At 38.0% G+C, this 15,791-nt stretch overlaps 1 protein-coding gene across 1 annotated transcript in view; it reads left to right on the top strand.

Annotated features, from left to right (window-relative positions):
* Nucleotides 1-15,791, top strand: part of ptprfa (protein tyrosine phosphatase receptor type Fa) — a 163,656-nt gene that overhangs the window by 98,652 nt on the left and 49,213 nt on the right. The window contains exons 18-22 of the mRNA XM_081606667.1: nucleotides 628-709; nucleotides 1,940-2,143; nucleotides 2,352-2,515; nucleotides 3,717-3,728; nucleotides 14,692-14,801. Of these exons, the coding sequence (XP_081462793.1) occupies nucleotides 628-709; nucleotides 1,940-2,143; nucleotides 2,352-2,515; nucleotides 3,717-3,728; nucleotides 14,692-14,801 (572 nt within the window). The remainder of the gene's footprint in view (nucleotides 1-627; nucleotides 710-1,939; nucleotides 2,144-2,351; nucleotides 2,516-3,716; nucleotides 3,729-14,691; nucleotides 14,802-15,791) is intronic.

The raw sequence follows: 15,791 nt of genomic DNA, 5'->3' as shown, positions 1-15,791 counted from the left end.
CATCCAGTCCGCAGACCTGAATGTCATTGAACATCTGTGGGATGATTTGAAGCGGGCTGTCCATGCTCTGCGACCATCAAACTTAACTGAACTGAAGTTGTTTTGCAAAGAGGAATGGTCAAAAATACCTTCATCCAGGATCCAGGATCTCATAAGAAGCTACAGGAAGCGACTAGAGGCTGTTATTTTTGCTAAAGGAGGATTTACTAAATATTTATGTCACTTTTCTGTTGAGGCGCCCATACTTTTGCACCTGTCAAATTTTGTGTTAATGCGTATACACATTAGTTATTAGATATATCAAACTGAAATAGCTGTTGCAAACACCCAAATATTTAGAGCTAAAAATGAATACGATTAATAGGGGTGCCCAAACTTTTTCATATGACTGTATTTCCAGTGGTGATTAGAAAAAAGGTGGGGCACCCACCTTTTTTTACTGGATAGATTGTCAGCCACTCACAGTTTTTGTGTACAAATTTGCCCAAAAATATATATCTTGAATTTTTTTTTCTTTTTAATTAGCTCATAGATTATTAAAAGATGTAACTTTTGTTTTAAAAATTCTCAGTTTGTTTTTTCTGCAGCATTTGTACACACAAATGCTGCAATTTGTGTCTATTGCAGGTGGTTCTACATAGTTGTAGTCCCTGAGACCGTTGTTTCTTTGGAGAGCTGGAAAAACCCTGAAGACATAGACATATGTGAGGTCAGTGAATATCTCCTTATGTTTTTTTAATCTAAAATATTACTCAAACTTTAAAAAAAAAGTATGTGTGCCTATTACCAAAGAAACTCAAGTTTAAGGAACAAACTTAAGTTTGAGCCATTAATAACTAAGATAAGAGTTATTAATGAATAACTTTTATCTTAGAGGTTTTGGACGCTGGAGTACCTTTCACTAAAAATTTTGATATTTTGTACATTTTTTATGATGCGTCACCTTAGCAACAAGATGGTTTACAACAAGCTGTTTAACATCGCAAAAGCTAAAATTATGCCATAACTGAAGCTAAAAATCCAAAAGCAGTTGAAAACGAGGCATTGATGATGCATGCAGAAGCAAAGAGGAGAGAGAAGTTCAACTTTATCTCCATCTCTAGCAGAATTTGTAGTTAGGTCAGTGGTCAGTTTACTGGACTGTAACTCCAGCTAACACATTCCAACGGCAGTTTCAGCTTCAATTTACCAACATTTAAGGTAGAACTTAAATGCAACATTCTGTTCCCATTCTTTTAGTTATTCCCATAAGTTCCTACAATACTACAATACAACACACAGTCAAGAGTCGCCACAAAGACAAAATCAGTGCAGATGAAGGCCCTGGGGAAAAGGGGCCTGATACCTCTGGCATGGAGCTCTTTATGGGATAGTTGACTAGCTGCAACACATTTCACCTGTGGCAGCCAGGTAGAGCTGAAACATAGAGAACTCTTTCATGAAGAGAGCCTCTAGAAGTCACTGACCTTAGCAAGGTGTTTTTGTTTGTCAAAACAAATAACATTATGAAATGAACTTTAAAAAACATCTGAAAATCAGTGTTCATTATCAATAAGAACTGACACAAAGAAAATATCCAGTCCATTTAGAAAATGCTGACTACAACTGTTCAATTATTAAAAAGAATTATCAGATTTCTATAGACTACTAATAATTCTGTTCATGCTAACCAAGGGCAATAATAACTTTGCCTTATAACATTATTGCAACCACCTGATTTCAATGCCAATCTGTGATCTTTTATTGGTTTACATTTGAGATAGAATCTGTGCTTTGAAAACTCGACGAGCAAAATGGTTAAGCTAACATTAACCAGCTTTACTAGCTGTGAGTCATTATGTTTGTATGGAGTAATCTAAGCTTGTTACAAGCATTTTTCAATTAATTATATTTGGTAATCATGTCTCCACAAATTCAGAGTGTTTTGTCCCACTGGCAGATCCTGGAGGCTGATGCTGACAACACAGGTCAGACACAGAGTCAGGATTTTCTACAGCCCTTCATTGTTGCTAAGATGGCTGTTCTGCCAGAGATCTTCATGCTTGCCGATGAAAAGAAATACAATGGCTTTTATAACAGGCCTCTTCCTATCCTGCAACAGTTCCGTTGCTTTGTTCTGGCAGACCTAAAAGATCTTGAATCTGTAAGTACCCTTTGTGTGTTTTAAAAGACATGAAACTTTTAAAACATGCCTCTTTTCAAAAAGTAATAAAGTTTCTAATATTGTATTAGAAACTTTCAAATCACTACATGATGCAATTGCTTTCACTACTGTATTGTGTTCTTCCTGTATGGACTTTGTTTGCAAAAGTAAATGTAAACATACCTTTTATGCTTTATATTCTCTGAAGCAGAGGACGTTTGTTGCCAGTCCATTTTCTGACACATTCGTGGTGAATGTCAGTGAAGTCACAAGGCAAGCTCAGGAGGACCCAGAGATGTTGTGGGTGGTTGGTCCAGTGCTGGCTGTCATTATCATTATTGTCACAGTGATTGCAATTTTACTCCTTAAAAGGTGCGTGTACTTTGGAGATTCATCAAAGTACACTTTGGTGTGTGTGTTTGATTTTAACAAATCGCTTGTAAATAAATCACTGATCACTGTGCCAAGATAGCAGCAAATCCTACAGACACTTCATAACCACATTTGATTGTGAATTATTTCAGTCGCCAAACTTCTTGAGGCATTATTAGATTTTTTCTTAAATGAAAAATTGTTTGGACTATGGTTTATATGACAAATAACCAAATGACCTCTTGTTGGCTGTGCCCCAAATTTGTAGTCTCTAAATACGCAACACATCTAAATTCATGCAGAATGTGGAACTTGTCATGATCCGTGTTTCTATGTGTTTATTTTTGAGTTTCTGTGTGATCCTGTTCCCCGTTAGTCCCGTCTCTGCGTCTTTCCCCGTTGATTGTCTCCCAGGTGTGTCTCGTTCCGTGATTGCCCGGTGTGTATTCAGTCTCACCTGTTGTCTGTGTTCTTCGTCGGGTCCTTGTCTATTGATGTCGTCTGTCTCCGTGGCTGCCAGTTTTCCTCGTGCCGTTTCCCGCTGTTCCTTGTTGGAGTTTCATCATTAAACTATTATTTTCACTACATCCTGGGTCAAGCTGCGTCCACTTCCTCACCACAACCTACCAGCTCATGACAGAACTAAGTGTGCAAAAGAACCTTCTGCAGCACAACTTTAAAAATTGACACCAAATAAAACAGAGAAAATCCAGCTATCCCTTACTTATTTTCCCATCAGCTTTGTATTCCCAGGTATACTATGTTTTTAGATGTTTTTATATGAGCAATAGTGTATGGATTTATAAAAAGAATAATCAATTCAAAGATTACCAAATAGCTCCTTGTTTCATTCATTCAGTCTGAAATTAGGTATGCTAATTGCACACATTGAAACACGTTTGTGTTAAATTACACTAACTTGACGTATATTTGGTTCCTAAAACTGTTCTTTATTACAATTACCACAAAAATGTAGAGATGTTTTGAGCCAGGACAAAGACATTTAACCCTTAATGCTGTTGCCTCTTGTGTTTTGTATAAACTGATGCATTGCTGAATCTATTTTTCTTTCCATACAATGTTTTCAAAAATGGAAAGAACTTGGCTATTGGAAACTATGATTAACAGTTTCTGGTTACTCTTGTGATTTTAACAATATTTTTTTCTTTCCTTTTTCAATGTCTGCTGTCTGTGGATGCAGTAAACAGGAAAGGTTAGTGTCTTTTTTAAATCTTAGTGTCATACTTCTGATCTTTTGTTTTGAGTTAATTTGTTTTCTGATTCAGATTTTAGGTTGGATGATGAGAAATTACTTTTTATTTCAGTGTACCTTGCTTGTTGCTGGCTTTTTTGATGTGTTTTTTAATTGTTTTCTCCAGAACCTTGTGTTTTTTCATTGTAAGATATAGAGAAAACATTTTATATAGACTAATATCTAGTGAGTCATATCACATACAGAACACAACATGACCATTGCCTGTGCTCACTATTACACCTCCTGGTTGAGAACGTACCATCTAACAGGAAAAACAATCACAAACACTTTAATACAGTATTTTTCTATAGTACAAATTGAATCCAAACTTCTAATGGCAATACTTATCCAATTTTCAATAGGCATGCAGTTCAACAATGTTGATGTAAATGAGTTGGTTCACATAGCTGGGATGTTTGAAATTACAGTTTGGGCGTGATTGCTTTCTGCCTTTCTTTGATTTCTTCAGTGGATATTAATAATGAACTAGAACTACAAGCAGTTATAATAGGTTCCTTGCCTAACCCAGCAGGTTTCCCCCCCAGCGTCCTTTATTTATGTTCACTGTTAGCTACACTGTGTCTTGCATCACTTCCTTCAAACAGGTATTGAAGATTTAATGCAAAAAAGTATGAAACTGAAACGAGGCAAATACTTAAAGTAATACTTGAAAAGTTAAATACTTAGTATAAAAACATACAGGAGCGAATAAACGATATGCTTCAGTTAATCTTCAATTTTCCTGTATCTTTAGACAAATTCAGACATGTTGTTGGTTGGCTCCATTATGTGGCAAGATAGAATTACTAAACTATGGTGGGAATATGTTACTGTACAAGAAAAAAAGAATCAACAAACAAGAAAACACTGTTAACAAATGTACTGAACCCCCCCCATAATAAGTCATTATAATGATACATGCAGGTTGCACCCCTTCTATCCAATTTTTGGCCTACAAAACAGTTTATTTAGATATGATGGAAACCCTGACAAATAAAGTATAATCATTAACAAAATCTTCATCATGCTTCATATGGGCCAGGTAGTTGAATTTGGCTCCACCATGTGGTTAAAAAGAATTACTGCACTATAGTGTTCTCTACAAATAAAAAATAAAAAAAATCTATAAACCAGGAAACACTAACCAATGTATCAAAAAACAACAACAACCCTGTAAGTCATTATATTATGATACACTCCTGATCAAAATCTTAAGACCAGTTAAAAAACTGCAAGAATTTGCATTTTGCACTATTGAATCTTAAGAAAGTTCTAAGTAGAGCTTCACAATGTTAAAAGAAGAAATCAGTGTAAGAGACAAAAACTTTTGAGCAGGGAATTAATTAAAAACTGCATTTACACTCTAACATGATTTTTTCAGCTGATCAAAAGTTTAAGACCATAGCTCAAAAAAAACTAAAAACCCCCCAAAACAGAAATCAAAGTCAAAAAAAGGGACTCATTAAAGAGTAGCTCCACCATCTTGTTGATGACTTCAAACAATGGTTTAGGCTTGATGCCAGTGTTTCCAGGAGGCTAGTGGGAACGTTGAAGATGCTTCACGAAGGGCGTCCACTGTCTGGAACTGATGTCCATTTTTGTAAACTTCCCTTGCCATCCATCCCCAAATGTTCTCAATTGGGTTTAGATCTGGGGAACATGCAGGATGGTCCAAAAGAGTGATGTTATTCTCTTGGAAGAACTCCTTTGTCAGGCGGGCATTGTGAACTGCAGCATTGTGAACTGCAGCATTGTCCTGTTGAAAAACCCAGTCATTACCACACAGACGAGGGCCCTCAGTCATGAGGGATGCCCGCTGCAACATCTCCACATAGCCAGCTGCTGTTTGATGCCCCTGCACAACCTGAAGCTGTTCCATTGAAGGAAAACGCACCCCAAATCATGATGGCGCCCCCACCACTGTGCCGTGTAGAAAACATCTCAGGTGGGATCTCCTTGTCATGCCAGGAACGTTGGAAGCATCAGGACCATCAAGGTTACATTTTTTCTCATCAGAGAAGACAACTTTCTTCCACCTTTCAATGTCCCATGTTTGAGCAAAGTCCAAACGGGCAATTTTGTGGCGTTGAAGAAGACGTGGCCTTTGAAGACGTTTTTTGTTTCTGAAGCCCTTCTCTCGTCTGATGGTTATTGGGCTGAAGTCAGCACCAGTAATGGCCTTCATTTGGGTAGAGGATCGTTCTGTGTCTTGACGGACAGCCAATCGGATCCTGCGGCTCAGAGCTGGTGACATTTTTTTGGGTCTACCACTTGACTTTTTTGTTCCATAACCCTCAGGATCATTTAAAAAATGCAAAATGACTGTCTTACTGCATCCAACCTCAGCAGCGATGGCACATTGTGAGGCTTTGCTTATGCAGCTCAACAATCCTACCACGTTCAAAGTCAGTGAGCTTTTTTGCTTCTGCCATCAGGAGGTCCTGACACTGTAAAGACTTGACAGAAAATGAGATGGAATCCAGATTTTTGCACAGCTTTTGGCTTTTAAACACTATGGTCTTAAACTTTTGATCAGCTGAAAAAAATCATGTTTGAGTGTAATTGCAGTTTTCAGAAAATTCCCTGCTCAAAAGTTCTTCTCTCTTGCACTGATTTTTTCCTTTAACATTGTGAAGCTCTACTTAGAACCTTTTTAAGTTCCAATAGTGCAAAATGCAAATTCTTGCAATTTTTTGACTGGTCTTAAGATTTTGATCGGGAGGGTACATGCAGGCAGCAGTGCATGTGTCCAAATCATACCATGGCCTAAGAAACGGCGTATGTGGCCAAATAGGATGACTAAAGTTGTTAAATGAACTAAAGATGTGGTTATTTTGAGTAGAAAGCTGCAGGCATCCAGTCAAAGATGAGGCATCAATTGTCTTTTGTAGTTCAATATGTTTTGCTCAATTTCCAATTCCTCAGTTCTGTCAAGTACACAAACAAGGTTTCCCACAGAAAACTTGCTAAGCCCGGTGTTTGGGGCGCTCGGTAGTCATTCATTCAGCGGCCCGATATATTTTTGAGTTAAAAAACGTTTAACGTTTACAGGAAATTTGAAAATATCACTTGATAGTTATATGTAATTGGAAGATTAATGTCTGAACACCAACACGAAATGAGCCATCAAATGATGGCTCATTAGAACAGTGTTTTTCAACCACTGTTCCGCGGCACACTAGTGTGCCGTGAGTGATCGTCAGGTGTGCCGTGGAAATTATTCAATTTCACTACGGTACCGTATTTTCCGGACTAAAAGCTGCTACTTTTTTCCTTAACTTTGAACCATGCGGATTGTAGCCCGCTGTGGCTTTTCTGCGGATTTTTCTTCAACCACCAGGGGGCTCTCTAGCAGGAAGTGAATCATTAGAAGTCCAAATTGTAAATCAAAGAAGAACGGCTAATTTTCATTTAGAACAAGCACATGCTAGCAGCAGGCACGACGGAGAAATGTTTTCAAACTCATATGATGCAGCTTTTAAGTTGAGGGTTGTCGATCTGGCACTACAGGAGGGAAATAGAGCCGCTGCATTTAAGTTAGGTGTGAACGAAACCATGGTTTGACTTTGGAGACGGAGTGCTGCGTCCAGCACATTTATTAGGACGAGGCATTCTGCTGGGTCCTAATGGAAAACCGAGAGCAGCTTCCAGTTTTTATTTTATTTTATTTTATTTTTTTTTAATTGAGGGTGCTAGTATGGTGCGCTCTATAGTCCGAAAAATACGGTAATTGGTTTTAAAAGATTTTTTGAAAATGAGTTATCTGCAAATAATGCCATCTTCGAGTATCTGCTGTAGTAGTAGCAGCGGCGTAATCATGTAATTTTCTCACCACTAGATGGCAGTAGGTATAGAGCGTTTTACATTAAAACTAGAATTAGTGATCCACGAATGTTACAGGTAGCGGTGAGAGCACTGAATCTAGAAAGACTGTGATGACAGTGATGGAAAAGACAGTGAAGCTCAGCAGTAGTTGGAAAGAGCATGAGTTCATTTCCCACAACATGTCTGTGTGAAGTGAGCTTCTCAAGCCTGGTTACTATAAAAACTAAAACCAGAGAGAGACTGAGAGCTGTGGAGGAAGAACTTTGTCTTTCTTCAATTTCTGCCAGGAAATCAGCTGTTTTCATCCAAACATGCACAGGTTTCACACCAGGTGGGTAAAGTATACAGATATTGACATTTTGTACATGCAACTCTTCATATTGTAACAGTGAATATGAAGTGAAATGTTTCCCAAATATTATTGCTTCTTTCAGAATAAGAATTATTTTCTGTATTCTGGCTATAAGATGCTTGTGGATTAGTTTGTAAAACACTTTGAAGTTTTCTACAACTTCTTTAAATTTAACACCACAGTGTTGTGGCTGTTCAGGTGTATTTTTGAAGTGGACATGTTAAGTGCAATTTGAAATAAGAAATGTAAAATGTGATAATACATTTTTGTGTTTATTTGATTCCTATTCAAGAGACTTTGATAAGAATGACTATATATAGGCGGCTACAGAGTATCTTTATTTCCATTTTTAGTTAGTGGTGTGCCTCGGGATTTTTTCAATTAAAACAGTGTACCTTGACTCAAAAATGGTTGAAAAACACTGCATTAGAAGACCTAAGAAGAACATCGACTTGCTGAGGACGTTGTTACTACCACCATGGACAGAACTAAAACATGCAGGATGCCGGCCTTCCAGGACCCACTTTGGGTACCACTGGTATAATCATTATCAAAATCTGTATTACATAGTCATTAATCTTCTTCCATCAGCTTAGAAACAGCTCAAACCATTAATAAGCAGCAAACTAAATTAGACAATTTAGTATGTTAGATAAGGTAGAGCCTTAACAGCTGCATAAACAATATTCATGTCTCCATAAATCTATCATTAGGTTCTCCCCACATTTGTTATGTAAACATTCAACATCTTGTAAAGAATTATTTAAATACAATAGAACTTGATCATTAGTAATTTTAAACTACAAATAATAAACACTTTAATGTTATTTAATTACAGACAGTCAAACACACACAAAGCTTTCCTGAGCAGCTTTAAACCACCTGAAACTACTAAAAAGTCAATTTTACTTCCTGACAATCCTGCTGCAATAAATTTCTGTCCTATTGTGCTACTCTGGAAAGTCTCAGATTAGGGTTTTAATCAGCTGTTGTTGATTATGATTGGCAGGTGGGCCAGCCAATGATGATCCAGATCAGCCTCAAAGCCAAAAAGGCAAACTTCTAGTTTCTTCCAAATTAAACCTATGACAATACTCACTTTACAACATCTTTCAATCGTGTAGAATTGAGATACGTAGTCATATTGGAAATCAAAGCCATTAAAGTCAATGTATTGGTTTAGCTTGTGAGAAAAGCATAACGCTTAGTTGACCATATAAATAGACTTCCTGGTGGATTTCTTCCTCTTTCTCATTTCCATTAAAGAAACTGCAAAGCTGCAGGACTGCAGCTTTGCAGTCTTGCAGGACTTTAGGGTTAGGGTTATATATGGGACTCACCCTGAATGGTTAACTGAAGGGCGGACAATCCTGATCCAGAAGGAACCCTCAAAGGGTTCAATCCCATCTAACTACCAGCCAATAACCTGTCTCTCTGCAACATGGAAGCTCATGTCAAGCATCATAGCAGCTAAGATAAGCGGGCACATGGATAAATACATGAGCACGGCACAGAAGGGCATAGGCATAAATAGCAGAGGAGCCAAACACCAACTCCCGGTAGACCACACAGTCACCCAAGACTGCACAACCCGGCACACCAACCTGTGCACGGTTTGGATTGATTACAAGAAAGCCTATGACTCAATGCCACACACTTGGATCATTGAATGCTTAGAGATGTACAACATCAACAGGACTCTAAGAGCCTTCATTGCAAACTCGATGGGGCTGTAGAAAACCACCCTTGAAGCCAACTGCAAACCACTTACACAAGTGTCCATCAAATCTGGCGATGCAAGGAGATGCTCTGTCCCCACTGCTGTTCTGCATAGGCCTGAACCCCATCAGCCAAATCATCAACAAGACTGGCTACGGATACCGACTCAAGAATGGGGCTACGATCAGTCACCTCCTCTACATGGATGACATCAAGCTGTACGCTAAGAGCGAGCGAGACATCGACTCACTGATCCACACCACCAGGATCTACAGCACTGACATTGGAATGTCATTCGGACTAGACAAGTGTGGTCGGATGGTTACAAAGAGAGGGAAGGTCGTCCACACAGAAGGAGTCTCACTCCCAGAAGGAACAATAGCAGAAATTGAGGAGAGTTACAAGTACCTGGGAATACCACAAGCAAATGGCAACCTTGATGAGGTCACAAGGAGCCACAGCCAAATACCTCCAACGAATAAGGCAAGTCCTGAGAAGCCAGCTCAATGGCAAGAACAAGATCCGTGCAATAAACAGCTATGCCTTACCAGTAATCAGATACCCTGCAGGAATAATTAGCTGGCCAATGGAGGAGGTAAAGACCACGGATGTTAAGACTCTGAAGCTACTAACCATGCATGGAGGATTCCACCCCAAATCCAGCACCCTGAGACTGTACACAAGCCGTAAGGAAGGAGGCAGAGGACTAGTGAGTGTGAGAGCCACTGTCCAGGATGAAACATCCAAGATCCATAAATACATCAAGGACAAAGCCACAACAGACAATGTGTTCAGCGAATGTCTCAGAAAATGGGGAACAGAGGATGAGGTGCTGGAGTTACCATCATGGGAGGACAAGCCCCTACATGGGATGTACCACCGACAAATAACTGAAGTGGCTGATATCAGGAAATCCTACCAATGGCTGGAGAAAGCTGGACTCAAGGACAGCACAGAGGCTCTCATCCTGGCTGCACAGGAACAGGCCCTAAACACCAGAGCAATAGAGGCTCAGATCTACCACACCAGACAAGACCCAAGGTGTAGGTGGTGCACCTACCTAGCTGTGGGACTTCCAGATCCAGACGGACAAAATGTTAATGGCGAACCAACTGGACATTGTGGTGGTGGATAAAGAACAGAGGAAAGCCGTTGTGGTGGATGCAGCAATACCAAGTGACTACAACATCAGGAAAAAGGAGCAGGAGAAACTGGAGAAATACCAGGGCCTCAGGGAGGAACTGGAAAAGGCCTGGAAGGTTAAGACCACAGTGGTGCCTGTGGTCATTGGGGCCCTCGGGGCAGTCACCCCCAAACTGGAGCAGTGGCTAAAACAGATCCCAGGAACAACATCAGACATCTCAGTCCAGAAATGTGCAGTTCTAGACACAGCCAAGATACTGGAGGAACCCTCAAGCTCTCAGGCCTCTGGTAGAGGACCCGAGCTCAGAGAATGAAACAAACCACCCACGGAGGGTGAGAAGGGAATTTTATATATATATATATATATATATATATATATATAGTCCTTCTCAAAAAATTAGCATATTGTGATAAAGTTAATTATTTTTAAATAAAAAATTTAACTGTCATATTTTAGATTCATTGCACACCAACTGAAATATTTCATGTCTTTTATTGTTTTAATACTGATGATTTTGGCATACAGCTCATAAAAACTCAAAATCCCTGTCTCAAAAAATGAGCATATCATGAAAAGATTCTCTGAACGAGTAATTCACCTCATCATCTGAATCAACAAAGTAACTCTAAACACCTGCAAAAGATTCCTGAGGCTTTTAAAAACTCCCAGCCTGGTTCATTACTCAAAACCGCAATCATGGGTCAGACTGCTGACCTGACTGCTGTCCAGAAGGCCATCATTGACGCCCTCAATGGGTATCAATGATGGGTTAGTTCGTTGTTAGCGATAGCATCGTTGCCATAGATTAATTACTTAAAATAGCACAACTCACTGCTCACCTGGCATAAACAAGTGACAGACATTTAATGTTTCTTTGGATCCCAAATTCTTGACCCAACCTGAAACTAAATGATGAGATTCTTCAGGCTTTTGAAAACTTTCTTCTAGCTCATTGTCGCATAATATGAATTCTGCCTCACCAGATAGTTATGTGGACCACCTTGATGTCGGGTAAATCCTCAAGATTATAAGAGAAGTCTTTTTAACCGAGATAATACTGATCATATCCTAAATATATACATATTTTTTCGAGATGCCTCATCTGTTTCAGCCTATTTAGGGCATTAGCTACTCATTGGGATCCATTTTGCTTTGTTTTGAACTGGGGAAACCCCTTTCCGGCCCTCCATTTGAATTTTAGGAAACTGCATAGGGCCACCCCTAAGTGGCCTGGAGGTGTAGAATTACATTAATTTAAGATATAGGGAAAAAGTCCTCATTTTGAATTTGTGGTGGTTAGTCAGACATGTAAATGTCATGTACATTTGGATTAAATTGTTTAAAGTTTATAGAAGTTGATCTAAATACAAAAGAGAATCATGTGGCCAAGTAAGATGACTACATTATGGTGTCAGTTTCCCTCTCCCTTAACATCTTTTTAAATTTTCATAGAACTATTGAAAATGCCCCTACAATGTGTTAGTTTGAGATAAAAATCTGAAAACACCAAATAACGAAACTTGCGACTCATTTTTAATGTTTTTGTCATGAATTGGTTGTTGGTTTGAGGATGAGACACACGCGGTGGACCCAGGTTGCAGAGTAAATGATGGTTTAATGAAGAACACCAAACAAAGAGTACAAAAATCCAGGCAGCACAGGTGAGTAAAGTCAAGGAGCTCAGACACTGGTAGCAACTGGGAACAATACACAAATGGAACAAAGGCAGGGTGATGACATGACAAGGACCCAACAGGCAAACACAGGTGGGAATAAATGCATAGAGGAGTAATCAGTGTAACGAGGGACAGCTGGAGACAATTAAAGGCAAAACATGACAACACAGAGACTCAATTTTCTAGGAACACACACAGAAAAACAAATCCTAATAGCACCTACCAACCCCTCCCTCGCAACTCTCCTCTTCACAGTGCGGCTCCTAGACTCCCTTAGAAAGTCCAAAATGAAAACCAACCCAATGAGGGTGGGCAGAGTGGCTCTGGACAGAGGGCAAGAGTCCAAAAGAAAACACAAAGAGAAACAAAACGGTCACCGCGTGGATTGCCGCAAACTGTCTGGTGGAAAGCAACGAAGGAGGCAGACCCTTCGGAGAGGAAATTACATTTTTGAAAAGTTGAAAAACATTTTCCCACCATAATGTAGAAATTCTATTCGCCAAATGCACATTATCTGGACATGTTAAAATTGACAGAAACTGCTTTATTTTAGATTAATGTGTGTTTAGATTAATTAAGCACTTAAGGTCCAGGTACTTGATTGTATCTCACCTAAAAAAATCATTTTGAAGTTTATATATATATATATATATATATATAACCAAACATAATCCAGGCCTGCATCCCCAGGCCAGTTGGGACCACAGCTTTGCAGCTTTTTTACTTGAAAGTACAAAGAGGAAGAAATCCAATAGAAAGTCATCTTTGCCGGTCAAGGGAAAGCCTCTCACCCGAAACGTTGGCTGAAGGCACCAGCACCCCTCCCAATCCCAGTAGGGACAAATGTGTACATAAAATGGATGGATGGAAAGAAGGCATGACTCTTTAAGCACAATCAAAAGCCATCCACTCCTTTCTACCCATTTCACTGCCAGTATAAGTAAATAATCTGATTCATATAACACTTAAGTGTGAAAACTGTCATGAGCTCAACAAGTTTTGACATGCATTTTAGTCAGTGTAGTTAAGCTTGGTCTGACTTTATCCACTTGGAAATCCAAGTTGAAATAAACCATTTAACTTCTTTATATTGGTACCCAGGTTAGGCCATCATATCTATATAAACTGTTTAGCTGATCATATTGAATAAACAGTACATTACATGGATACAGTAGCTTCATTGATAGTTGGAATTATTTGTAGATGAAGTCAGATAATGCCCAACTATACTGAAAATAAAAGATCTGAAATGATGTTCAGCTTATGACAATCACAATCATTGTAATGTCTTATAATCTTTTACAACTAAGAAACACTCATATTGGCAGTTAATTAAACTTCAAAAATACTTTATTGATCCCAAAGGAATTGTAAATAAATTAAAACATCTGGTTTCAAGCAGGACTTGAACCTGCACTCTCAGGTTGCTAAGTGAGTTGCCCTATTCAGTGAGCTATTTCTGTCCTTCCACTAAACCATTAAACTTTATTGTGAAGGTACAAGAAGGAGTTGATGTTTTCTTTTTTTCTTTTGTTATGTTTTATTAATTGAAAATTATCATTGTTTGAATTTGTTTATTTTGGAAAAAGGGGCAGATATTAATAAGAATTTTATTCTTCTTCTGCTACCTTTCATTTTATTTGTGTTTTGTATATTCTTTTTTGTATGAATAGCATCTGTTTTGTTTTAAATGAAATGAATAAATTCTATTAAAAAAAAAAAAAAAAAAAAAGGTGTGTTTTTGAGCTACACTCAAAAGTCTACATGAAAGCCATTAAAGTTTATTGAAATTTGTTAAAACATATTTTGAGGAGAAATTAAGAACATTTTGACTGAAATCTGACACATTGTAAGCTATTGCTCTTTACTTTTGTCGGCAGTGAAATCAAATTCTAAATGAATTTATTCATTCCAAAGGGACATAAAACAAACTCAGAGATCCATGCCTTGCTTTGGCCGTCCACTTGCTTCCGCGGGCTCCGAATCCTAATAATACACCCACCTCTCTCAAGGGCTTCAGGGAGTGCAACTGCCTTCTGCCGTAGGAAGCAGGACTAGTTCAACGTAACTTTGTAGGTTCTGTTTGAAATTTCCAGTATTAGGATTGTCTTATTACTTGTCACCATAGTTCAGTAATTTTGGAACATTAACAGGTTCTGGAGTGGGTTCTCATTTTTAAACAAGTCATGTGTATCTGTTCTCCAGGAAACACACATCTTCAGCCATGGATGAACACATATTAGAGAGAAAAGATTCCCTCATGACCTGCATCACTGAGCCTGTGGAGATGAGAAGACTAAAATGCCAGATATTAGGTATGGACATATACAAATACATTTTCTCAAATTATTTTGAATCTTATACTTTTGCAAAGTTTATGGCACAATATATAAAAGTGGAAATGTCCCAGCAAGAGAAAAATGTTTTATTTACACTGTTTTTATAGATTAAATGCTGCAGTTTTTCCTCAAGAGACAAACTTCTAAATGTTAAAGCTTTCCAACATTTAGACGTTTTGTAGATAGAACTGAATAGTAATATACATTGTCTAAAAAGGCATACGACTTCATTGCTGACTTTTATTAAATCTGATTAAACATTTCTGTTTTTTTCTGGTTAGAATTAGAATTACTTCAATTTGCCCATTGCATAAATGATCACAGATTAATTTACAGTGGTGCATAAACCCTAAAATCATTACGCCTTTAAACAACTTGGGAAAGACCATGTGATAGCATGACATTGTAAGCTTCTGATAGCTTAATTCAAAACATATGTATACCTACTGATATAATGGCAACTCCTCAAACAATTCATTATGTGACATAATTATAAAATAAAATAAATGAGGCCCGATATCTTGAAGAGAAATGTGGACCTCCACAGTTGTGTTCATTCTTCAGAACAATCTCTAGATAAGTTTAAGTGCCACATTTATTGGTTCAAATAATTATATGCAAGTATAAAAAGCATAAATCAGTATCAGAAGTACTTTCATGATCCCCAACAAATTGCTTATTTGCTGAAGGTACTCCATCTAAGGTGTTGAATATTAGCAAATACAAATATAAAATAAAATGTTGTATAAAATTTATAGAAAAACATGCATTTTGTATATTTTATTACATTGTGTTGCATTCATTGTGTGACAGTACCACAATGCAAAGTTTAATATAATGAAAATATAAAATAAATAAAGACAAGTATGCACTTGGAAATATGAGAATTTGTAAATAGAACTAAAAATGAGTTTAAAGTAGCTTAAACTTAGATACCCAGCATTGGGCATTGTAAAGTTATGAAAT

This window comes from Poecilia reticulata, chromosome 4, assembly GCF_904066995.2.
Source record: "Poecilia reticulata chromosome 4, P_reticulata-male-v2, whole genome shotgun sequence".
Lineage (NCBI taxonomy): Eukaryota > Metazoa > Chordata > Actinopteri > Cyprinodontiformes > Poeciliidae > Poecilia > Poecilia reticulata.
Note: the sequence above shows the minus strand (reverse complement) of the source record. Positions and strands in the feature narration are given on the sequence as shown.